We start from the raw sequence: 24,644 nt of genomic DNA on the forward strand, positions 1-24,644 counted from the left end.
CCCAATTTAATACATTCAGGACAGAAATATGTTTTTCCCTTGTCTTCAAATCTCTGCCTACTAAGCTTTCTCCTCACCTGTCCCATTCCGCTGTCCTGGAACATGGCCTTAGGTATCAGTATGTGCCTGTCTACTGGCACAGAGAAAGTAGGGGTGGCCCGGGACGTGTCCTGAGAGGGGCTGTTCAGGGCTGAGCAGCGTTCCCTGCCCCTCTCCTGCCATCAGCCCACAGGCCTTGGTGGGAAAATGCCCGCAGAACCCATTCTAAAAGAGGTTATCTATCCTACCTCGCGGAGCTCTAAGCATCCCTCCCATCCCAAAGCTTTTGAGAAACTTCCGCAGGACCTTTCCGCCCCGACCCGACCCCGGCCCCCTATCCTTGCCTCCTCCGCACTTGTAAGCCCAGGTGAGTTGCTCTCTCAGCAGCCCCTTGGCCACCTCTCCCCACCTCCCCGCGTGCCTCCCTCAAGCATCTCAGAAAGGCCGGAGTCTGACTTCCCCAGCCAGCTATTGTCCTGGCAGCACGGCCGCCACGCCAGCATCCCCACCCAGTCGACCAGCCCGCGAGCCCGCGGCTCCCCAGCCCCGCCAGCCCCCACCCCGCCCCGCCCCGCCCCGCCCCGCCCCAGGGAGGACCCGGCTGGCGGCTGGGAGTCTCCCAGCCTGCTCAGCCTCCCTCCTTCCCTCCTTCTCCCTCCCTGCCTGCCTTCCTCCCCCGCCCGCCCCTGAGGCAGGGACCGTGCAAATCGAGGAGAGGGGGGGACAGACAGGCCGGGTGGGGTCCAGCTTAAAGCCCTGGGCTCCCCACTGATACCCCGTCCAGGCTGGGGATCCCCAACATCTTGGGACCTGGATTTGTGTGAGCTGGGGTGGTTCCCAGGCCAGGAGCGTGCCTCCGGCAGGCCCACTGTGCCCCCGTTTTGCATCAGGACCCCCCCCCCCCTCGGATGCTCTGAGCCACCCTCCTCAACCCGGATCTAAAACCCGGGACACAGCTATCAGGCCAGCCTCTCTCTCCACCCCACCCCCTCTTTCTGGCGTCCATCCCCTCCCCAACACCACCTCTGCTGCTGCCTCTGGCTGTGGACCTGCACCTCTTCCCCATCCCCGCCAGGCCTGGGGAGCGGGGTGAGCCTGGATGAGAGCCCCCCAACCTGGGGCTCTCCCAGGCCATGGCCAGAGTGCTCCCAGAGAGGAGCCGTGGCCCCTGAGCATCTGCTAGAGGCTTGGCAGAGGCCCCGCGGGGACCGTGTCTTCTGAGGACAAAAGGCGGCGGCCAGCAGGCAGACGGGGCGGGGGGAGGGGGGACCGGCAGCCAGGCGGGCAGACGGATAGTAGGGGCCAGAGCTGGCCCCCCTCCCAGCTTGGCGGTGGCATGAAGATGGGGGTGGGAGTGTGTAGTGGGGGAAGCACCTGCCTGGACCCTCAACTGCCAGCTAGCTGGGCACCCCAAGGCTGTGTGCTGCCCACTTGGTGTTCCCCAACGCCCCCAGCCCTGCCCGGTGCACCCCTCCGGTGCTTGCTTCCCCTGATGTCTGCGTTTTAGACCAGCCCGACTGCTGTATCCACGGCAACAGAAGCAGGAGTGTCACTGGCCGCCAGATCACTGAGGGTCCCACAATGTGGCCTGGGCTGTGATTTATCCTGGGTGAGACAGCTTGAGCCCCCTCCCGGGATTCCAAGACAGCCCTGCTAAGAGAGCCCAGGTAAGTAGTCAGCATCCCTCCACCCAGGATGGGGGGGCTGAGATTTCTCTTCTGTCTCCCCACACAAATTTCAGAGTCTCCATCACTGCCATGCTCTGTCTCTCTCTGACTCGGTTAGTGTGTCCCCAACCCCCCATCCCCACTCCATCACAAGGACTACTTGGGCACCCAAGCCTGGAGAGTCCTCTAGCCATCTCCATCTTCCTCAATCCCAAATGTCCCATGAGAAAGGGAACTACCACCTGTTTCCCCACTCCCCACACAGGGTCTGTTTTTATCATTATGGTCGCGTTGGGGCATGAGGCTGTGTTAATATTCCCTTGTGTGCTAGCAATGGAAGGCATGCCTGGGAGCCCGGCAGTGGCTCTCGCGCCTGCACCCTGGGCAGGCTCAGCCTCCTGCAGCTGGCTTCTCCCCCTCTCCCTCCTCCTCCACTCTCCTCCAGGTTCCTTGGCCTGCATGCAGGGTATGTGTGTCTCTGTCTGTGTGTGAGAGCAGGCAGGTGGGTAGACATGACGGAGAAGCGGATCCCAGCCCAGACCACCCCCCACTCTTTCTTTCCTTCTTCCCTCCCTCTCTGCTTCCCTTCCTTTCTACTTTCCCCTGTCTCTCCCCACAGGTAGCACAGACTTTTGCTCCCTCCCCACTGAGGATATTGCTGTGATTCCCCGGGGGGAGGAAGCCGCTGTAGGGAAAGTGGGGTGGAGGTGGCAAGCATTTCCAGGCCCTGGGCTGGAACCAGGACCTGGGGGCCAGGACCATGCCACACAACCTGCAGGGGCCACAGGGTGGGCCCCAGCCTCCATCCAAGGCTCTCTATCTGTTTCACATGCCCATGTTGTGACTGGGACCCTCAGATCTTATGGCCTTGTGCCCAGTGGCCAGTGAGCCCTATGTCTGGAAGGGCAGGAAAGCCCGATACATGGAGAACGTGGATTCTCCTGGGATGCTTCCCCCAACTACTAGCTCTGCAACTTGAGTGAGAGTGTGCCACTTATTGAACCTCAGTTTTCCCATCGGTCGAAGAGACTGAAGAGACCGGTAACCCTTCCATCATGGGCGTGTGTGGTGACTAAATGAGTTGGTGCGTGCAAGTAAAGGATGTGCATAGTAGTGGCCCTGAGACAGTATCAGCAAAGCTCATGGTCGATATTGCTGATTATTCATGATTAATATTGTTATTGATTATTTGGAGGAGGGACTGGCCCCTCTTCTCCAGGGTATGCAAATGGGGGTTGGGGAGTGGAGGGGAGGCAGGAACAGCTCAGTGTTGTCACTCTCCCTTTGTAGGGAGTGATAAGTGGTGGCTATGGGCAGAACCTCCCACCCCCACTCCACTCCAGTCTCCTTTCCCTGTACTTGCCCCTGTGCACACGCGCGTGTGTGTGCTCACACACACACACACACACACACAGGCTTGAGCTCCCTTGAGCTAGCAGAGGCCTGGCTTGCAGCCTGCAGCATTCCTGGCCCTGGTGATGTAGGCGTCTCCCTGTTGAGGGGAGACTTGGCAAGAGTTGGGCCTGTGGTCAGTGGTTGGCAGTGCCTGGAGACAAGGCTGAAGCTTCTGAGATCGCAGGGCTTCGGGTAGAGCTGGGGTGTGGCCCATGCAGCAGTCAGACCCATGGGGGGACGGGTCCCAGGGATTTGCTAACCTAGAGCCTGGACTGGGGGGGACAGTGGGGTCTGCTGGCTGGTTTCTGGGTGTGGAGATGTGGTGGAACATTGAGTGAGGGGTGGGGGGCTGGAGGAGGGTCCTTAAGGCCAGGGGAGGAGGAGGAGGAGGGGAGAGTCTGAGACCCAGAAGACCCCGTGGTGAGGGTTGGAAGGGGTAGGGCTTTGGGGTATAGAGTAGACTTTTCTGAAGAAGCATTTGGTGTGGAAGGGAGAGGACCCAGGCTGTGGTTTGGAGGCACCTGGACCTGAGAGTGGGTATATATGTGTAACTGTGAGCATGTGCAGTCTGAGCATATGTGTCTGTCCGTGGGAATTATGGATGTATATGAGTCTGTGTGTGAACCAGACCACACGATGGTGTGTGCAAGTGTGTGAGTGTCTGGATAGGCTTGTGTGTGTACAGGGGAGTGGGTATGACTTTGCATGTCTGTCTGGGTGAGCAAATGGGCATGTTTGATTCTGAGGCTGGGTCAGATTTTGTTTCTGTGAGCCAACAGGCCTGTTGAATGTCTAGTTGTATATGTGTGTGGTATCAGTTTGTCTCTGAGTGTCCATGTCTGGTTGTATGCATATGAGTATGAGGGTTTCAGAGTGCCTGGGTATGCATGCCCAATTAGATGAATGTCTAGCCTTATCTGTGTACATTTGTGTGTGTCTATATGTGCACATGAGTGTAGGTATATCTAAATGGTGTGTTTGTGAGTGTGAGGGCGTGTGTGTGTGTGTCCATGCATGTATGGGAGGGTCTGTGTGTGTCAGTATGCTTCTGTGTGGGCATGTCTGGCATGTATGTGTCTGAGTAGGTCCGTGTGTTGATGTCCATGTGGATTCTCCAGCATTTTCAGTTGTGTGTATGTCTGTGTGTGTGTTTGAGTACATAGGTCTGTAGACAGACCTATGGGTTCACTCTGGTTAGGGAAGTGTTAGTGTAGATGATCACCCTCATATAAAGAGAACTAATTGTGTATGGGGGGGAGTGTGTGAATACATGTTTTGTGCATGAAAACATATTTTGTGTGCCATTGTGTGCACATTTGATTCTGTGTATGGTTATGGCTCTGGGGGGGTCTATGCCTCTGTATACATGCACAAAAGGCTGTGTGCATAGGTGAAAGAATGCATTTGGGTACATGTCTGATTGTGTTTGTGGGTACACTCTTACGTGTGAGTGCAAGTCTGGTTGTATGCACGAATAACTAGATTTCGTAATACCTGGTGCACATACCTCAATATGTATTTTGTCTGAATTTCTGAGTACAAGTGTGAATGTGTGAGTGTGGATAAGCCTGTGAGTGATCATGACTGTACGTGTGTGTATATGCTAGTATGTGTGAACATCTGGCTCTGTGTGCATTTGAGTGAACATGTCTTTATATTTGCCCATGTGTTCATATACATCTAAGTGTGTGTGTGTGTGTGAGAATATGCCTGTGTGTGCCTGTCTGAATGGACAGGTGTGTGAATGTACCAGTCTGTGTAGTTCTAATTATTTGTATATGTGTGTTTGTATTTATTCTGGAACATACATCGTAGAACAGTGTAAGTGGCTGAATTTGCATGCCATACATATGTTTGTGTGTGTATGTCTTTGCATGTGTATGCGCTAAGTGTTATCACTTCTTGTGCAGATGTATAAGTATGTGACTGTTCTTCCATGTGTGCATGTGTGTGAACATAACTTTGTGTCCAAATCTATCTGAGAATTTAAATATAAATGAATCTTCATTTGTTTGCATGGCTTCTCATATGGGTGTGTGAACATGTGTTGAACACACATGGTGTGCATTATGATTGTATGAGTGTGTTTTGTAAGTACATTTGTGTCTCCATGTCTGGTTGTGTGCATATAGGAATGAATGATATACACAGCTGTGTGCATGTGAATGTGCTCATGGGTGTCCACTCCCAGTTGTATGTATATGTCTGTGTGTATTACAACGTCTGTATATGAATACATCATCTCGTTGACAAGCAGGTCAATGGGTGTTTATGTACATGAGTACACCCACACGTGAGTGTGTGTGCAAATGCTTATGTGGTCACATCTGGGTATGTGTGTGTATACATTTGGGAGCTCACCTCTGTATGTCCTGTTTGTTCGTTGTCTCATGGGGTGTGATGTTGAGTCTGCCTGTCCGTGGACATGTGGAAGTATGCCTGTGTGTACACCTGTGTTTGTGAGTGAATGTGGGTCGTTCGTAGGTGTTATGTCACGTGAATGTGTGCGATGCATGTACGTCTATGTTTGAGAGTAAATGGATGTGCAGGCGTGGGACCAAGTGCAGTGTGAGTGTGCACTGCTGTGAGTTTGCCTATGCGTACGGGTGAGTGTAGGTATTTGTGCATGTGCCGGTCTGATGGTCTGTATGTGAGAGGGAGAGACATTTGGCCTTGGGCCTATGCAGATAGGTCTAATCCCCGAGGGAGTGATAAAGGAGGGTACTTACGAGTCTGTGTGATGCTGTGTGCACAGCCCAGCATGTACTGATGTGCATGTCTAAGACTCAGTGGCACCCTGCTAGACCATAGCCGGCTCTGGGTAGATACCCTACAGGATGGCGAGCTCTAACACTTGAGCAATCCATGACCCTCTTCTGGGGCCTCCCTGGCCTCAACCATGTGCTGGGCTTTTGCGGGGCGGTGGGGGGAGGGTGTCTCAGGATAATTCTTGTCATCACTCACTCTCAAGAAGTAGGAACCAATCATGGCTGATGTCTTCCTAGGGAAGGGGGCCTGTGACCTTTTAGAAATGGATTTCTTGAAACCCAAAGACCTCGCTTCCCATCCCCCCACCCTTGAAGGCCCAGGACAAAATGGCATTATATGTGTCTAAGGTTGGCAAATGGTTTTCACGGAGAGCACCCAAACTATGCCATCCAGGCAGAAATCTAGATGTCAATGTATATGTATAAGTAAAGGTGTATCTGGGTAGAGTATGGTGTGTGTGTGTGTGTGTGTGTGTGTGTGTGTGTGGAGAAGGTGGTATATTTGGTAAGAGAATGAGGGTGGGGAGAGAGAGAGGGAAGGGATCTGAGTTGTATGCATGTAAAAGAGAGTCTGGGTAAGATATGTATGTGAGACATTTGGCTATATTTGGGAGGGGTGAGTGTGAGTGTGGGTGCATGTAAATGGTGCATTTGTGAGGTGCTGTGAGAACATCAGCCTATTTGAGTGGAGGATAGTATGAGAGTTTGGGTATGGCTGGGTGGGAATGTGTGAAACTATGTGTTTTTGAGGAATATGTGGGTATGGGTGTATCTGGATGGTGCAAGAGAGAGTGGGGGTCTGGATGATGTATGTGTTTTATAGTGTAGATGTATCTGTGTTGTGTTAGGAGAGAGCATGGGTGTTTCTGGGTAGAGCGTGTACATGAGGGAGTATGGGTGTGATGGGGTGGGAGCATTTAAGTATGGGTATATCTGAATGGTGTCTGGGTGGGTGAGCATATAAGTCTATTAGGCAGTGGAAATGTGTGATGGAATATATCTAGATGGGGTGTGTGTGTAAGAGAGAATCTGGGCACATCTGGGTGATGATGGGGATGTGTGTGAGTGTACATATAATTGGGGTATCTATGGATGGTGTGTGGGAGTGTATGTGGATGAGATGTGTGTGTAGTATGTGTGAGAGAGTGTGGGTGTATCTGCATTAGGTGTGTGGAGCGTGGGTATTCTGGATGATGGTGTTTAAGAGAGGGGGATCTGGATTGTGTGTATGTATAAAAGAGAGTGCAGGTGTTTCTAAGTGTGGTGGGCATGTGACAGCATAGATGTTATCTGGTGGGAGGAATGTGTAGGTGTAGCTGGATGGTTGTAAGTGTTTGGATTTAACTGGGTTGGGGGATGTGAGCAGGTATATCTGGATGTCATGTGTGTGAGGTGTGGATATATCTGGATGGTGTGTGAGACAGAGTGTAGTGGTACATGTGGGCTGGGTGTGAGACAGTGTGTGGGTATAGTTTGGGTAGAGTGTGTTTGGATATGAGTGTATCTAAATGGTGGGTGGGTGAAAGCACAGGTGTATTTGGGTGGTGGAATGTGTAGTAAGGTATATCTGGGTGGTGTATTGTAAGAGCTTTGGTTGTGTATCTGGGTGTGTATGTACTTGGATATGTGTGTGAGGGTGTTTATAACCGGATGGGGTGTGTGAGAGAGTTTGGGGGACATATCTGGGTGGAAAGTGTGTGTTTGGAGTGTGAGTGCATCTGAGTGGTGTGGAGGGGATGAGAGCATGGATGTGTCTGGGCAGTGGAGTGTTTGGGGAAGGATAAATTGATGGTATGTGTGAGACTTGGATATATCTGGGTGGGATGTGTTTGTGTGAATGCAGATGTATTTAGATGGTAGTAGAGTGTATCTAGGTGATGTGTGTGTGTCCATTTGGGATGAATCTGGATGGTGTATATGTTTCAGAGGGTGGATGTATCTGGGTTGGGCTGTGTGAGTGGGACTGTGTTTGGGGTGTGTGTGTGAGAGAGAGAAAAATATGGGTGTATATGGATGGGATTTGTGTGTGAACAGGTGTCTCTGGATAATGTGTAGGTATCTGTGTGTGTGAACGTACTTGGTTGGGAATTTGTGAGTGTGAGTATCCGGGTTGGCTGTGTGTAAGTGTAGTGTCTTTGAATGGTGTGTGTGTCATTGCGGGTGTGTGTCTTGATACCATGTGTGAAAGAGACTGTAGGTGTGCCTGGGTCAAATATGAGGGCTCTAGGTTAGGGGTGTCTATGGGTTTGAGTATATCTGAATGTTGCATATGAGAGTGTGGGTGTACTGAGTTGGGAGTTCGCATAAGTGTGGCTGTAGCTGGGTGGAGTGGCTGTGAATGTAGGTGTATTTGAAGTGTGTGTGTGTGTGTGTGTATGAGGATGGGATGTGTGTGAGAGTGTAGCTGTATCAGTATTGGGTATGTGTGTGAAAGTGGGTGTGTCTGAATGGTGTGTGTAAGAAAGAGAATGTGCACCTATCTGGGTTGGGGTGTGAGTGTGGGTGTATCTAAGTAAGAACTGTGGGCATCTCTCTGGCTGGTGTGTGAGAGACAGATAGGGTATATCTGGGTGGTGTGTGAAAGAGAGTATATAGGTCCATCTGTGTGGGGTGTGTGAGTGTATCTGGGTGAGGGTGTGTGCATGTGAGCATATCTACATAGTGTGTATGAGAGTGTTTGGGTGTGGGAACGAATCTGAGATTGTGGGTGTATCTGCACGTGAGTGTGGATTTATCCAGACGGTTCGCAGGTGGTGTATCTGGGTGTTTTGTGTGTTTGATAGTGTGGGTGTGTCTGGGTGGGGTGTGTGATTGTGGGTGTGTGTAGGAATGTGTATATCTTTCCTAGGGCATATATGCCTCTGCTAGAGTGCCCGTAAATGTGAGCACATCCATGTTTGTGTATGTGCTGAGCAAATCCATGTTTGTGTAGCCACACATGGGTGTGGCTATCGGTACGTGGCTTGTGTGTGCATGTGTTTGTGCTAGAGTGGTGTGAATCTGTATGTGTGTGTGAGATGAGTGTGTTTCTCCATGTGAGTAAGTTCAGCGGGCAAGGTCTCCGGAGCCAGGCTCTGGCTTTGCATCCTAGTTCTGCCATTTATTAGCTGTGGGGCTTTGGGCAGGTCACCTAATCTCAGTTAAGCCCCCGTTTCTTCTTTGTAAAGTAAGGGTAATAAGACTATCTCATAGGGTGAAGATCAGATGAGTTAATATTTGGAAAGTGCTTAGGACAGTGCCTGGCACATAATAAGTCCTCTGGGCCATATCAGACGTTACCTAGTACAACAATTATTGACATGCCTGGTGTGTAAGTAACAGTATGTGTCCATCTGCAAATGCAACAGAGTCGTTTCTATGTGCATATTTGCCCCATTATCTGTATCCGTGTGTATGTGTAAGAAAGTGAGCTGATTCTGTGTGTATGTGAGTGTTTTTGTACATAAAACTAGCTTTATACTTATATGTGTCCCAGTGTGTATATAAAACCCTGAGTGTATGAGAAAGGAAGTATGTGTCTAGGAGGTCAATGGAGGGGTTTGGCCACGCATGTGTATTTCCCAGTGTACATCTGGGTGTATGAATGCACACATCTGTATCTGTGGTGATGTGTGTCCCCGTGATTGCAGATGTTACCTGTGTTGCTGGTACGCTGCATATATGAGCGTGTGTGCATGTGTGCACGCACACACACCAGTATGTTTTTATCAGAAGATGTAAACAGGTTTGTAGTAGTCAGGATGTAGATGTGTACACGTCAATCCCTGTTGAGTCTATACATGTAGGAAGGTTAATATCCAGGTTTATATATGATGATGATGTGTGTGTATAAAGGATTTGTGTCCATATGGCCTTGTACTAGGATCTTTGTATTTGTGTTGTAGAAATGAATGCATAGGTGTGAATGGGTGTGTGCATCTGAGGGTTTGTGTCTGTGTTTATAAGCCTTGGTGGCCATATGGTTATGTATGCGTGAGTCTGCGTTGCTCTGTCTATGCGTGCCTGCCTCTGTGTGCATGGCAGTGAACCTGAGCGATAAGCCAGTATGTGTGAGCATGTCTGTACTGTGTGTATAATGTGTGTGTACCAAGGCAAGGTTTGTATAAGGTAGTGGATCTTATTTATTTTTTATTTAAATTCAATTAATTAACATATAATGTATTATTGGTTTCAGAGGTAGAGGTCAGTGGTTCATCATTCTTATATAATACCCAGTGCTCATTACATCCCGTGCCCTCCTTAATGTCCATCACCAGTTACCCCATCCCCTCAGCAACCCTCTAGCAACCCTCAGTTTGTTTCCTATGATTAAGAGTCTCTTATGGTTTGTCTCCCTCTCTGCTTTCGTCTTATTTTTTCCTCTCTTCCCCTATGATCCTCTGTTTTGTTTCTTAAATTCCACATATGAGTGAGATCATATGATAATTGTCTTTCTCTGACTGACTTATTTTACTTAGCATAATACCCTCTAGTTCCATCCATGTTGTCGCAAATGGCAAGATTTCATTTTTTTGATGACTGAGTAGTATTCCATAAAATAGTGGATTATAATCTCTTAATGTAAGAGCCTGGGGTCGGGGAGGATCTATAGGATGTGAATCGGACTTACCCTGTGTGTGAATGTCAGTTCTTATGTCTATGCATGCATGATTGTGTCTGAAAGCATGTAGGTCCATATGATTTTGTTATTTTTTTTTTAAGAGAGAGAGTGCAGTAGTGGGGGGAGGAGGGGCAGAGGGAGAGAGAGAGAATCTTAAGCAGGCTCCCCGCCCAGCTCAGAGCCCCAGTGGGGCTCAATCCCATGACCCTGAGATCATGACCTGAGCCAAAATCAAGAGCTGGTCGCTTAACTGACGGAGCCACCCAGGCGCCCCAGGTCCATATGATTTGGTTTGTATGTGTATGTGTCTGCATGTGCCCATGTGTGTGGTGAGTTTTTCTCTGCCTAGGCCTGTATTTCTAATGAAGGGTGGTTATCTGTATGTGTGTATGTTTGTGTGTGTTTCATATATCTTTGCATGATTTGCCGGTAGGTGGGTACCTACACACATGCCTAACTTTCTGTGTAGAAGAGGTGTGTGTGTGTGTGTGTGTGTGTGTACCAGTGCACATACACCTGATTGTGCTTATCAGCTGGTGTAAGTCTGGATGTGAGTGCAAATTTGAATCTTGATGTACACGTGTTCCTGTGTGCACTTATCTTTCCATGTGTGCTAGAGTGTCTTTGCGGTGTGACTGGATGTGAAGGTCTTAGGGCATTCCCAATCTGGCACATGGAAAAAGTGAAATATCTATATGGCACGTTGAAGTAAACTGAAGAGGATTTAGGGGTACTGGGGTTTGGCGAAAAGAAATTCCTTACATTTCTTTACATTATACAAATTGTGATGAGGAAAACAAAAAATGCAAAGTTTTAGGGGAGTTATTAAATATTGAATTTGTATACAACTTTTTTGTATACAACTTTCAAGTAAAACATTTTCGGGATTTTTTCATAGCACACTGAACTCACTTCTGGAAACATAACTTTTATTGACTCGTGCAAATTTGTAATGGTCAGCATTCATGCCCACTCCTGAGCCTTTGACTGTGACTGCCTTTATTTATTTTAGGGTAATTTGACTCCCTTATGGACATTTCCATCATGATTTGGTAAAGTAGTTTGTGCTGAGCATCAATGTTCTACATCAAGTTATTGTATTTCCTGGTAAAAACCCAAAGAAAACAAAAGAAACAAATAACCATTAGTACTTTTGACACAGATATAAACTTCTATTGTGACCTGCTACTTCTTGATCTTGAAAAGCCTGTTGATGAAGGTAAGACCGAGTCTGTGGAGGTTGTGCGGGCACCATTTGCCTTAATGTCCTCAGTAATTAGCTTGAATGTGTGACACATAGCTGCATGATTCTGCAGGTCAGCAAAGCTCACCTTAAAAGCATTAGCTTTGGGGTCATCAGGTACCATTTTGGTTTCTCTGACACTTTCACACCATACCAACCTTTCTTAAGAAATGCAACAACTAACTGCTTATTCATCCCTGTTTCACCTCCCTTTGATAACTCACTTGTTTTTGCCATGGCCAAGCAGAGACCCAGGTTTTATGCTCGAAATAAATAGCTAATGATCTCTTCTGTCTCTTGGTGGTCATCATCAACAGGAAACTGCTTGCATGACTAGGTGGCAGCAAATGGCCAAAGAGGTTTTTTTTGGTGGGGGGGAGAGGGTTACTGGTTAAAACTCCTTTCTTATCAATAATCAGAACTTGGATAATTCATAGTCTTTGAATTTTGTGCTTCAAAGATAGGATCCTTTTTATTTTATTTTATTTTTTTAAAGATTTTATTTATTTATTTGAGACAGAGAGAATGAGAGAGAGAGAGCACATGAGAGGGGGGAGGGTCAGAGGCAGAAGCAGGCTCCCTGCCGAGCAGGGAGCCCGATGCGGGACTCGATCCAGGGACTCCAGGATCATGACCTGAGCCGAAGGCAGTCGCTTAACCAACTGAGCCACCCAGGCGCCCGATAGGATCCTTTTTAAAATCTAACACTTCTTTTCTTTCAATCAAATGTGATGTTGAAATTTCTTGTAACAAATGCACATGCATTTTGAATCCAACCAAAAATTTTCATTCTGAGTATTTCAAAATAATTGATGAAACTTTTGCCCTAAGTAGACACAGACATTGCTCTACTCATCTTAATAAGTCTTTTTTAGTAGTCAACTTAATAACACCAACTAATTATCACCCAGGGAACCATACATGACCTCACTTCTAAGTTGAAGTTTGGCTTTGAATCCATAAACCTTGACAGTATACTTTCATATATTTTTGAGTGTCTTAAAAATTTTTTGATGTAATTTTTTTCATGTGCTCAAAGAGCCATTTGTTGAAATGAGTAAGCATCAAATCTGCAAATGAGAATCATTCACAAAAAAATGCTGAAAATTTTCTTTTAGCTCATAAATCTTTTACAGAATCCTTACACACTTAGGTTTAAAACAATAGAGAAAAGTGTACTGATCCCAAAGCTTCACAGAAATCCAACACACGGGTGGGTAGTACCTTGGATTTAACTAAATTCACCTAGCATCATTTACTGTGGAAATTAGACCTACAGGTAAACTTTTATAGGTGAGTGCTCCTTGGTGCATGAATCTCGGCATTTTCAGAACAAATTCCAGATGTAAACTTCATGCCATCTCAGTAGTCCACAGACTAATGCAGAGTATCCACGATATTAGAAAATATTCATGTATCACTTTGAATATTTCAACCTTAGTTTATTTTGGTGCTTCTTGCATTTCTCTTCGGGCTCTCTGACAAGTACTTTGAACTGAGCACAATTAATCAACATCTAGAGATGCATCAATATAAAATGAAAACCCTTTTGATTCAACAGTCTTCTGAGTTAGTGTCATTTCAGTGGTCCTTTGACCCATCATCACTGTGTCTGCTAATAGCAATAATTGAAAGTGACCTCTTTCCTGTTCTTTTTACTTCACTGGTCCCAAATATGATGTGGACAATTTCCTGGCAGACTGCTAGAACATTCCTGGCAGAACGCTGAGATACTACTGGGAGGGGCATCTTAGCTTTACTTGTTAATCATGCAATCCTGTCACTAGCTTGTTGAACTCCATCTAAGAATTTTCTAACCCAAATTAAAAAGAAAAAAGAATGTTCTAACCCATCTCATAAAAGAGCCAGGTTTCTTAATTTGCATTTTGAGATGCTTTTAAAAGTCCAAATATTTCTCTTCGTGAGAGTGTTTCATGGCCAGTTGACCAACATAGCCTACTGGGAAATGAAGTTTCTTTTTTTTAAATCTTTTTAATTTAAATTCAGTTAGCCAACATATAGTGCATCATTAGTTTCAGATGTAGTGTTTATCAGTTGCGTATAACACCCAGTATGAAGTTTCTTTTGATAACTTTTCCACACAAATCGGACATATAGGTTGAGGATGAGAGGGCTTACTTGGCAGCTGGATCCAAATTTGGGACAATCCTTATTAAACTGCTTAAATTAGGGAGATCCTGGAGTTTTTGGAGGGAGATTGTGTTTGCCTTGTGAGTCTCCTGATTTTCCAGCTTTAATCAAAAAGTCCATTTTGATGGGAAAAGAAATATCTTAAAAATTAAATCTACTTGAATATGAAGTATTGAAGCGGCCAGCAGATCTTAGTGACTTCTGAAAACTGACTTTTAAAAAAAGCAAATTTGAGGTCTTTTGCATTCTTAAGAGAACAGCACTCTGGAAACAAAGCCTTAAAGGCTTAACTTTCCCTTTAATGAATCAATTCAATTCAACCACAGTCAGGCTTTATTCTTTTATTGACAAATATTTTTACCTAAAAACAAAAGGTAATAATTTATTCTGAAATAAATTATGAAATCCCACGAAGAATCAGATTTGGCTAATTTTTAATATTAAAAGCCAGTTGCAAGTAAATCAGTAAATAAACCAAGAAATAATAAAAATTATATTGTAATGTTTTTAAAAGAGTCCTTTTAGAAACACTGTGAAATACTTATGGATGAATGGTGTAATAGCTATGCTTCAGAATACTCTGGAAGTGGGGGAAGTGGGTGAGGTTATAGGCAAAACAAGACCCTAAGGGTTGATCGTTGATGAATCTGGGCAATGGATGCACTGACGTTCATTACAGGGCTTTTTTTACTTTTTTATTTTTTTATTTTTTGGAAGATTTTATTTATTTGTCAGAGAGAGTACAAGCAGGGGGAGCGGCAGGCAGTGGGAGAAGCAGGCTCCCCACTGAGCAAGGAGCCCAATGTGGTACTCGATCCCAGGAACCTGGAATCATGATCATGACCTGAGCCGAAGGCAGATGCTTAACCGACTGAGCCACCCAGGCGTCCCTCTTTCTACTTTTTTGTATCTGAAATGTTCTAGAAGGAAAAAAGGTTTTCTTTTTTTAAAAAAAGATTTTATTTATTTATTTGACAGAGAGAGACACAGCGAGAGCAGGAACACAAGCAGGGGGAGTGGGAGAGGGAGGAGCAGGCTTCCCGCAGAGCAGGGAGCCCGATGTGGGACTCGATCCCAGGACCCTGGGATCATGACCTGAGCCGAAGGCAGTCGCTCAACCGACTGAGCCACCCAGGCACCCGGAAAAAAGGTTTTCTATAAAGAAGGAACAATTAGGGCAATTAACAAAATAGTTATACTCTCTTTAGGAATGCCTGCTACCATATAATAATAATAATAATAATAGCAACAGTCATGCAACTATTTTTGTAGAAAAAAAGTGGAAAAATTTAAATAAGGTCAAATTAAAAAGAAAAACAGGTGTTGTACATGTATGGGCAAAACCAAAAAAACCTCACTGATGGGCAGGAGTGGCAATCAAAGTAATAATCAGACTATCTGGGATGTTTCAACAGGAAGCAATCCAAACATTTACAACCTCTCTCTGACCCCCTAGAGCCTCTCTTGGTCTGGCTCCCTGCTGTGGCAGGTGCCCACCAGCCAAACAGCTCTGCTAATGTTTCCACCTGTGCCTGAAGGAGCCGGCTGGTATGTGCAGGTGTGCGGGTTTGTCTCTGGGTGTAGAGCTGTTGCGGTGAGTGTATATCAAGTAATGTGAGCAAGCTTGTGTGTGTACCCTTGTCTGTGTGTGCAGGAGTGTTCGTATGCATGGGCAGTTTTTCTCTTTGTGATTGGTTATGCTTGCACATTGCAGGGGAGGGTGTGTTGGAGCTGGTACACTTCTCTGCATAAGTGAGTACGTACATGAATGGGTATCTGTGTACCTGCGCCAGGATGTACATGTCTGTTTTGGTGAGTGTGCCTAATTTATGTGAAAGGGTTTGGATCAGTCAGCCTCGTGTGTTAGAGTATGTACATGTGTGTATATGTGAGCAGTTTGTGCTTGTCTGTTTTTTTCTCCATACAAATATATCTGTGGATATCTGAGGGGCGTTCTGTCTGTGTGTACATACGTGTGTGTGTATGCATGTGGCAGGTTTCAAGTGCATGTGAGTATGGTGGCATATGCAAGTGACTTTGAGTGTCATTATGTGTAACAGTATTTGTATGTGATGATATAGGTATGCCACCGTGTACATGCCTGTGTCACAGAAGTTTGTTTGATCATGTGGGAGGATTTGAATAATCAGGTAGATTGTATGTATGAGTCTCTGTATGAGTAGGTTTGCATATGTGTATCTATCTGTCAGGATTTGAGTGTTCATCTGTGTGTGTGCGTGTATGTGTGTGTGTGTTAGGGGAGTTTTAATTGTGGGTTTATGAGCCATTACACGTGCGTGTGTGTCTGAGTGTGTGTATATGATCAGTTGTCAGCCCTCTCATACCTAACACCCTCTTTTATGTAACATATTTTGTAACACCCCTTTACTAGACATGAAGTTCTTAGATAATATAATCTCTCTGCACATATAATTTCAAAAGAAAACCCATATAGTATTTCATACGACATGCATATTGTATTAACTCTAATACAAATTAATTAAAAGAAAGTGATTTATAAGGTAGTAATTTGTATTTTGATATGTGAATGTTTGGGCATGGCACTCCCCAGGAAATTCAAAAAGGTAGTTAGAGGCTTGTAACATCTTAGGAATAAATGTGGATTTGGAAGGGGAAAAATCAGAAACTGCCCCTTGCTTAAAGTGCAGGAAAATGACAGGCAAAGGCCTAGGGGTGAGATTTTCTGAAATAGTTGACAGCTCAAAGAAAGTGCTCCCCCAAACAAAGTGCAGTCTCCTCTGGACTTACTTGACAGCTATATTCCTGAGTAATTCAGGTTATATTAAACTAGAGGGAAATTTGTATTTATATGTGAAATAGAGTTATTAGGTTCAAGGTTCGGTTCATTACAAACCCAAAGTCCTAGGGCATTCGGGACACATGCTGACTGTGTGGGACTGCCCCACACATCACTGGATGGCCAGCATCCTTGCCCTGGACCCCTAAATGTTAGAAGGACGACCTACACCCCAGCGTTGTGGCAACCAAAAATGCTCCTGCGGTTTTCCAAAATGTCCCCTAGGGGGCAGTAACGTCTCTGTTGAAGACGATGCACCGGTTTAGACAGGGTGTATACACTGTGCCTGCGGAAGAAGGCCCCATAGACCCTATGCCGTGTGTGCGCATGCGTGCGAGTCCATGTCCCTGTGTGTGAGCCGGTTGCTGTCCCTAGGTCTCCATAGCAGGAGTCTATGTGTCTGTGTGAGCTTGTGTATAGCTGCGTATCTTTCTGAGGGCGTCTGGGCACGCGCAGGTGTGTATGTGTTCTGTGCGTGTGCTCACACTTTTAGCCTGGGACGGGCCCAAGCTGGGCCTGCCAGTCTGCTCAGAAGAACCCTCTCCTCACTTGTAGAGTCGCCCCAGCTTTACAGGCAACACCAGGGTTTTGTTCGTTTGCTGCTATTGTTTTGTGTTGTTTTGTTGCATTTTAGTGTGTGTTTTTTTGGTTTGGTTTGGTTTGCTTTCACTGAGACTCTGGGCTACAAATTATCTGCCTTCTGGATCTTAGTGTGTTTCCCTGTGTCTCCCTCTCCATCTTTATTTCTGCTTCTCTCTGTCTCTATCTCTGCCTCTCTCCCAGCCCGTCTCTTTATCTCTCTATTGTTCTCTCTTTCTTTCCTGGCATTATCCCTCTCCTATCTCTGTCTTTGTCTCTCTCTTTCTCCCTCCCTCCTTCCCTCTCTCCCTTTGTCTCTGTCACTTTTCTCTCTCTCTCCCTCCTTCTCTGTCTCTGTCTCTGGCTCTACTTTTCTGTCTCTATTTCTCTTTCTATTCTGTTTCTATGTGTGTCTCTCTTTTTTTCACTCTTCTCCTTTTGGTCTCTATTTCTGTCTCTTCCTGTTTGTGTGGAAGGCCTGCTCCCCTTTCTCTGTTTATTTCTCCCCCTTTCCCTCCTATGTCTGTCTCTCTCTCGCAAACCTCTCTCCTCTGTCACTCTCTGTGTGTCTCTCTGATTCTCTTTTATATTCAATCTCTCTCTGTCTCTAATGCTTTCCCCCTGCTTCCCCTCAAGGCTAAGGAGTATGTGTGTGCATGTGTGTACAAATTTACACACACCCAGCGGTCAGCTGGTCCACAGTTCTGTGGGAGCTATCAGGCCTTGAGGGGGCTGAAAGGGGGCCCACCAACCCCACTTCTCCCAAGCCCCTGCCCTAGCACCTTCTCATGGCCTATTGGCACTGTGTCTGAGACTTCGGGGTACCATCAAAAAAGCTTGGCCCCTGGTGGCTGTGGCAGGCCAGGTTGGAGCAAGCTGGGAAACAATACCGAGGGGTGACTTCCTGGGAGGGAGAGGGTAGAAAGGCTCCACTCAGCCCCATGTCCCTCAACCTCAAGCCCATCCCAGCCCCAACAGTAGTTCTGAGCTTCTCCAGCTTGCTTCCTTCCCTCTGGGACCTATCATGTTACGTTATCACACTCCTCCCCCGCTAGCCCCCAGCTCACACACACCAGGAACCCTCCTGTTCCCCTCCCCCCAAGCTTGGCCCGTGCCCTCCCACTCCTGTACTGCCCAGGCTGCCTTTCAGCAAATCCCACCTGGATGCCTCCAGGCAGCCCTCCCTGAGCCACCAGCCCCTTTAGTCCCTCAGCCAATTGATATGACAGCCTTTGACTGAGGGCCTACTGTGCTATGCACTGCTCTTCTAGAGGAGAGTATCTGAGTCTCTACTCCCTGCCCTTGCGGAGCTTTCATTCTAATAGGGAGAGGCAGGCAATAAACTGAATTTTAAGTAAATTATATAGTGCATGAGAAGAGATAGTTCTACAAAGAAAAATAAAGCAGGGCAAGGGACACAGAGTGCTATTAGTTCTCACCTGAATTACTGCAGGAGCCTCCTGTGTAGTCTCCCTACTTCCACCTTTGCCCCACCTGGTCTGTGCTCCCCACAGCAGCGAGGGGGATCCTTTTCAACCCCAAGTCATATCACATCTCACCTCTGCTCCCATGGCTCCCCTCTCAGAGTAAAAGTCAGTCCTCACCATGGCCTACATGATCTGGCCTCACCGCCTTTCTGACCTTAAGTCCCACTGCTTTCTGATCACTCACTCCGTTCCCTGCACAGTAGCCCCCTTGCTCTTCCCAAATACACCACGTGTGATCCCACCTCAGGGCCTTTGCGCTAGCTGTTCCCTCTGCCTGGATTTCTCTTCCCTCCAATAACCACATGGCTCACTCTCACCTCCTTTAAGTCTTTGCTTAGATGACACCGCCTCCGTGAAGCCTTCCCTGTCCGTTTCATCTAAAAGTATACCTCCCCCACCCCTAGCACTTCCTATCCCCTTTCCCTCCTTTACTTTTCTTTTTAGGAACATATCATCATCTGACCTCCTATACTTCACCTATATATCTTCCTTATCATCTAGAATATCAGCTCCGTAAGGGCAGGGATCCTTTTCTATCTGGTTCACAGCTGTGTCCCCAGTGCCTGGCATACAGTAGATGCTCAATAAATCGCTTTTCAATGAATGAATGCACACAAGCACACTCATATCTTTATATTCACAATACTCCCTGCCCCACTTAAAATAAAAACCCAAGTCCTTATCATGGCCCACAGCCCTAAACAGTCTGGCTCCAGACACTTCTGTGACTTCACTTTCTACCACTGTCTGCCCTCCCCGCCCTTTTCCAACCACACTGGTCTTCCCACTCTTTCTTGAGCATGCTAAGCGCATTCCTGATCATGAATAAAAAAGCTCATTTAATGGGTGGCTACCAGCATTAACAAAAAATCGTGAAATAGAATAGAACTAACGGGGTACATTACACATAGGATCAGTACTGTTTTGTGAAACTTTTGGTTCAGTTATGTGGGCACGTATGTGTATGTGTACCAGGTTGTGATGTAAAATGTTTGGCTTACTATGGGTAGCAGTCAAAAAAGTTTGAAGAACATAACCTTAGGGCTTTGCAAAGGGGGAGAAGAGCCACACCAACACCCCCGCCCCACAGACCCCCCCAAGGGAGGAAACAGGTAATGGAGGACATCCAGAGAGGTGAAGCAGCCCCCTCCCCCAGCAGGGAGGGGGTAGGAGGAGTAGTGGGCCAGGGGCAGGGCCTGACACCAGCCGGGGAGTAAGTGCGGAGACCGTGTAGACCCACTAACACTGCCCTTTCTGTTTCTTCCTCACCTTTCTTTCCATCTGTTTCTCGCTGTCTCTTTTTCTTGTGTTTCTCTCTCTCTCCCTCTCTTTCTCTCTCCATCTCTATCTCTGTCTTCCCTTTCCCTCTCTCCCTGTCTCTGGTTCTGTTTCTTCTTATCTCTTCTCATTCTCATTCCCCCATTTCCCTCTCAATTTGTATCCATTTATATCTTTGTCACCATTTTTGTTTTGTTCTCTCCTTTCTCACTCTGTCTCTGTGCCTCTGTCCACGTTTTTCTCTCTGGCTCTCTCCTGCCGGCATCTCTCTGTCTCTCTCTGTCTGCGTCTCCCCCATTATCCCCATTTGCAGGTGCAGCCCAACAGGACAACTGATGGAGTCCCCCAGGGCCCATCAAATACCGGACTGGCTGATCCCGTAGGGCTGGGAGCAGCCCCCGCCCTCAGTATGGCCAACACTACCGGAGAGCCCGAAGAGGTGAGCGGCGCACTGTCCCCACCATCGGCATCAGCTTACGTGAAGCTGGTGCTGCTGGGACTGATCATGTGCGTAAGCCTGGCGGGCAACGCCATCTTGTCCCTGCTGGTGCTCAAGGAGCGTGCCCTGCACAAGGCTCCTTATTACTTTCTGCTGGACCTGTGCCTGGCCGATGGCATACGCTCTGCCGTCTGCTTCCCCTTTGTGCTGGCTTCTGTGCGCCACGGCTCCTCATGGACCTTCAGTGCACTCAGCTGCAAGATTGTGGCCTTTATGGCCGTGCTCTTTTGCTTCCATGCGGCCTTCATGCTGTTCTGCATCAGCGTCACCCGCTACATGGCCATCGCCCACCACCGCTTCTATGCCAAGCGCATGACACTCTGGACATGCGCAGCTGTCATCTGCATGGCCTGGACCCTGTCTGTGGCCATGGCCTTCCCACCCGTCTTTGATGTGGGCACCTACAAGTTTATCCGCGAGGAGGACCAGTGCATCTTTGAGCATCGCTACTTCAAGGCCAATGACACGCTGGGCTTCATGCTTATGTTGGCTGTGCTCATGGCAGCTACACATGCTGTCTATGGCAAGCTGCTCCTCTTCGAGTATCGTCACCGCAAGATGAAGCCAGTGCAGATGGTGCCCGCCATCAGCCAGAACTGGACATTCCATGGCCCTGGGGCCACTGGCCAGGCTGCTGCCAACTGGATCGCTGGCTTTGGCCGTGGGCCCATGCCACCAACCCTGCTGGGTATCAGGCAGAATGGGCACGCAGCCAGCCGGCGGCTGCTGGGCATGGACGAGGTCAAGGGTGAAAAGCAGCTGGGCCGTATGTTCTACGCGATCACACTGCTCTTCTTGCTCCTCTGGTCACCCTACATCGTGGCCTGCTACTGGCGAGTGTTTGTGAAAGCCTGTGCCGTGCCCCACCGTTACCTGGCCACTGCTGTTTGGATGAGCTTCGCCCAGGCTGCTGTCAACCCGATCGTCTGCTTCCTGCTCAACAAGGACCTCAAGAAGTGCCTGAGGACTCACGCCCCCTGCTGGGGCACAGGAGGTGCCCCGGCTCCCAGAGAACCCTACTGTGTCATGTGAAGCAAGCTGGTAGGCAGACAGGCAGGGAGAAGGTCATGGCTACCGTGATGGGGCCAGCAGTAAGGGAAGGGTGGGCCCCATACAGGAGCCTTTCTGAGCTCCAGCCCTAGCCCCTCGAACCACCCGGAATCGAGGCACCTTTGCCAGCAGCTCCCCAGGGTTGGAGACTGGGGTGGGGGACTGGGAAAGAGGCGTTTCTAATGCTGTGGGGCCTGTCTCCGCTGCCTCCTCCACTTCTACAATCTCTCTCCTTTCCTCTCTCTCTCTCTCTCTTTTTCTTTCTCTCTCTTTCATCCTCTCTCTCTCAGAAGTGACAATTCAGAAAAAGAAACTAAGACTGAGAATGCAGGTTTTTCTACTAACAGCTGAGGAGACAGGCTTTCTTGCTTTAATGTCTCTCCTTCTGACATAGTCCAGAAGTGGGAAATTTGTTCTGTAAAATAGACTTCCAGAGCTCTTATTGCCCCCTCTGCTCCCATGCACCCTCCCCTTCCGAGTCCTTTAGCAAGGGCTGGATGTTTAAGGAGAAATTCATCTGCTGACAACCGGGACCAAAGGGGGTGCTGGGTCCCCAGGGAGCAGAGACGTTTAATTGCTATGTTGTGTGCAATGTTGTTTTAAGCTAACCCTGGTCCCAAGCCTGGTTTCCTGTCCCTCCCCACCATGTCCAGACCTCCCAAGTGTTTCTTGAGCATCTGTTCAAGAAGCCAGGAGGGGAGGGAGAAGGACCCCTGGGATGGGCCCAGGCTAGGTGAAGAACGGGATGTGAGCTGCACGCCTCGAGCTGAAGAGACCCGAACTTGGCTGCATTCTTTCGAGCTGCCTCCTGGATCCCCAGCCCCCAACTCTTCTTCCTGAGGATGGAAATCCACTCCAGCCCCACTAGGGCTGATGTGGGTGCCATACAGGCAGGAGCATTCCCCCAGGGAAGTGTAGGGAGAGAGCCAAACTCCCCAGAGTAACTGGATCCCAGCACCTGGGGTCAGAGCAGAACCAACCCCAGAATTGTCTCCTGGGTTCACACTATTCTCCTGAGGATGAAAAGTTGGGGGGTGGCCTTGGTATAACACACAGTGATATAAGCTCCAAGGCACTGTGGACTTGAGTCCATTCCTATCTGACCTCTTTTTGTCCCCTTCAAGCCTCGGGGGCCTCAAGCCCCTCTTGGTAGCCCTTGGCCTTCTGGGCCCTCAGCCCCCAACTTCCTTCCCCCGAACAGCCCTTCTCCCCCTTCCTCCCTCCACCCAAAGTGGAGCAGACTGCAGCCAGATTCTCCAGGTGGGAGAGCCCAAGCCTCCCTCCCAGGGCAGAGTCCACTCTGGGCTCACATCACTGCCAGTTCTTATGGACTGGTGAGCCAAGCTGGCATTCCTTTGCCTGGCCTTGCCCGGATTTTTTGTCCCCCTCTCGTTTCCTGGGGGAGGGGGAGATCTGTATTTATCTACCCCCTTTCCCTTCCTGATAGAAACCGTTGTCCTAAGCTCCCTCCCTACCCCCACGACAGCCCCAGAACTGGGGAAGCCTTGACCCTAGAGGAATGGGGAGGGCACTCTAGGCAGGAGAGACATGAATGAGCCTGGCTGTGGAGTGGCCCTGGAAAGGCAGGCCAGAGTGGCTGAGAGGCTGGGGTGGAGGGTACCTGTTCTCTCAGTGATAGTGATGGGGGTGCCTTTCCCAGGGAATGGGGTGGGGGGGAACCACAGGGGTGGGAGTAGGTAGGGTACATTCTGGAGGGTTTTCCTCCATTTCTTTTTTCTAACTGCCTGGATTCACCATTGGATTTTGTAAATGGAAAACTGAAAAGAACAATGCTATATTGGATGTTTTCTCTTTCTGACTCTGTGTGTGTGTGTGTGTGTGTGTGTGTGTGTGTGTGTCCTGTCTGCATGACCACATGTGGGGAGGTATGGTCAAGTGGGACTGTGTCTGTGTGACTTTGTGTGGGGAGGCACCACTGCCTGGTGCACACATGTGAGCAAATGCCTGTATGTGGAGACATATGGCGCACACACACACGTACATGTATGCACCTAATTGAAAGGAGACAAACTAGAGTTATGTGCCTGCAGTAGGAAGTAGAGTGGTTGGAGAAAAGAATTTTAAAACCATACGTATGTATGCAGCAAGAGGGTAGACTCCCATCCCATAAAATCTTCCTCCTTTGGCCCAGGCTCTGAACATGGGGGGACAGGATACTTGAGAACCCCATCTCTTCCCAAAGCCTGGAGCCCCCGGGTACCATTCCAACTCCTGTATCAGTCTCCTCTCCAAAATGCAAACAAGGTGTTCCTGAAAGTGGACCACTTTGGAGAATAGGCACTGGGAATTGGGGATCAAACCTGAATGGGGAACTAACAGGGTTCGAAAATGCCCCCTACAAAGTAATGGCTTCTGGAGGGACTGCTCAGTCGGGGATGGGAGCCCTTCTGAAGAGTCCACTGTATACCGCTGGGACCTTGGTAAGCTTTGACTAAATTCAGAGGAGGGATGTTACAGGGGGGATAAACCTAAGCCTGGGAGTCTACCCAGCTAGCCTGCTCCCTGGGCACTCAATTTACTATTTATTTACTTATTCTCTCAGGTGCACAGAATTGAGTTGACCATACTCCTCAGTTCTTGGCACACTACATCATCGTTGGCCCATGCGAGTCCCTTTTATTCTTTGTTTTGTTTTGTTTCTTCCCCTTCATCACCCATCCCTGATCCAATACCCCCTCCCACATAGGCACCCACTCTCGTGTATTTAATGTATGTCCTTCCAATTCACCGTTCATGTGTTTATTTACATATATGTGTATCTGTGAAAAATATATGGTATTGTTATGTGTTTTGATTTACATAAACAGTGTTGTACTATAAATCTTGTTCTGTTTCTTTTTTCACTCAACATTCTGTTCTTGAGAGATTCAGCCTTGTTGCTGTACGTAGATCTAATTCATTCTAGTGGTCCATCTTCTACATATACCACATTTTTCTTATCCATTCCCCTGGTGATGGGTCTCTAGGTTGCCTCCAATTTCCTGCCACCACAGAAAGGCTGCAATGGGCAGTTTCCTACGTGTCTTAAGGATGCCCAATGTAGAGGAGA

General features: G+C 48.0%; 1 protein-coding gene across 1 annotated transcript; it reads left to right on the forward strand.

Moving 5' to 3' along the window:
- The first annotated feature begins 711 nt into the window (after window positions 1-711).
- Window positions 712-24,416, forward strand: GPR173 (G protein-coupled receptor 173). Its single transcript, XM_045878179.3, has 2 exons — window positions 712-1,706; window positions 20,339-24,416. Exon 2 carries the CDS (start codon window positions 20,435-20,437, stop codon window positions 21,554-21,556), a length of 1,122 nt encoding a protein of 373 aa, XP_045734135.1. The 5' UTR covers window positions 712-1,706; window positions 20,339-20,434; the 3' UTR covers window positions 21,557-24,416.
- Window positions 24,417-24,644: the final 228 nt, after the last annotated feature.

The sequence above is a fragment of the Mirounga angustirostris genome, unplaced genomic scaffold (genome assembly GCF_029215605.1).
Source record: "Mirounga angustirostris isolate CCGP_5_RB_7025 unplaced genomic scaffold, mMirAng1.0.hap1 SCAF_11, whole genome shotgun sequence".
Lineage (NCBI taxonomy): Eukaryota > Metazoa > Chordata > Mammalia > Carnivora > Phocidae > Mirounga > Mirounga angustirostris.

Coding starts and splice junctions, on each gene's coding strand:
- GPR173 (XM_045878179.3), top strand. CDS start 20,435: ATGGCCAACACTACCGGAGAGCCCGAAGAGGTGAGCGGCGCACTGTCC.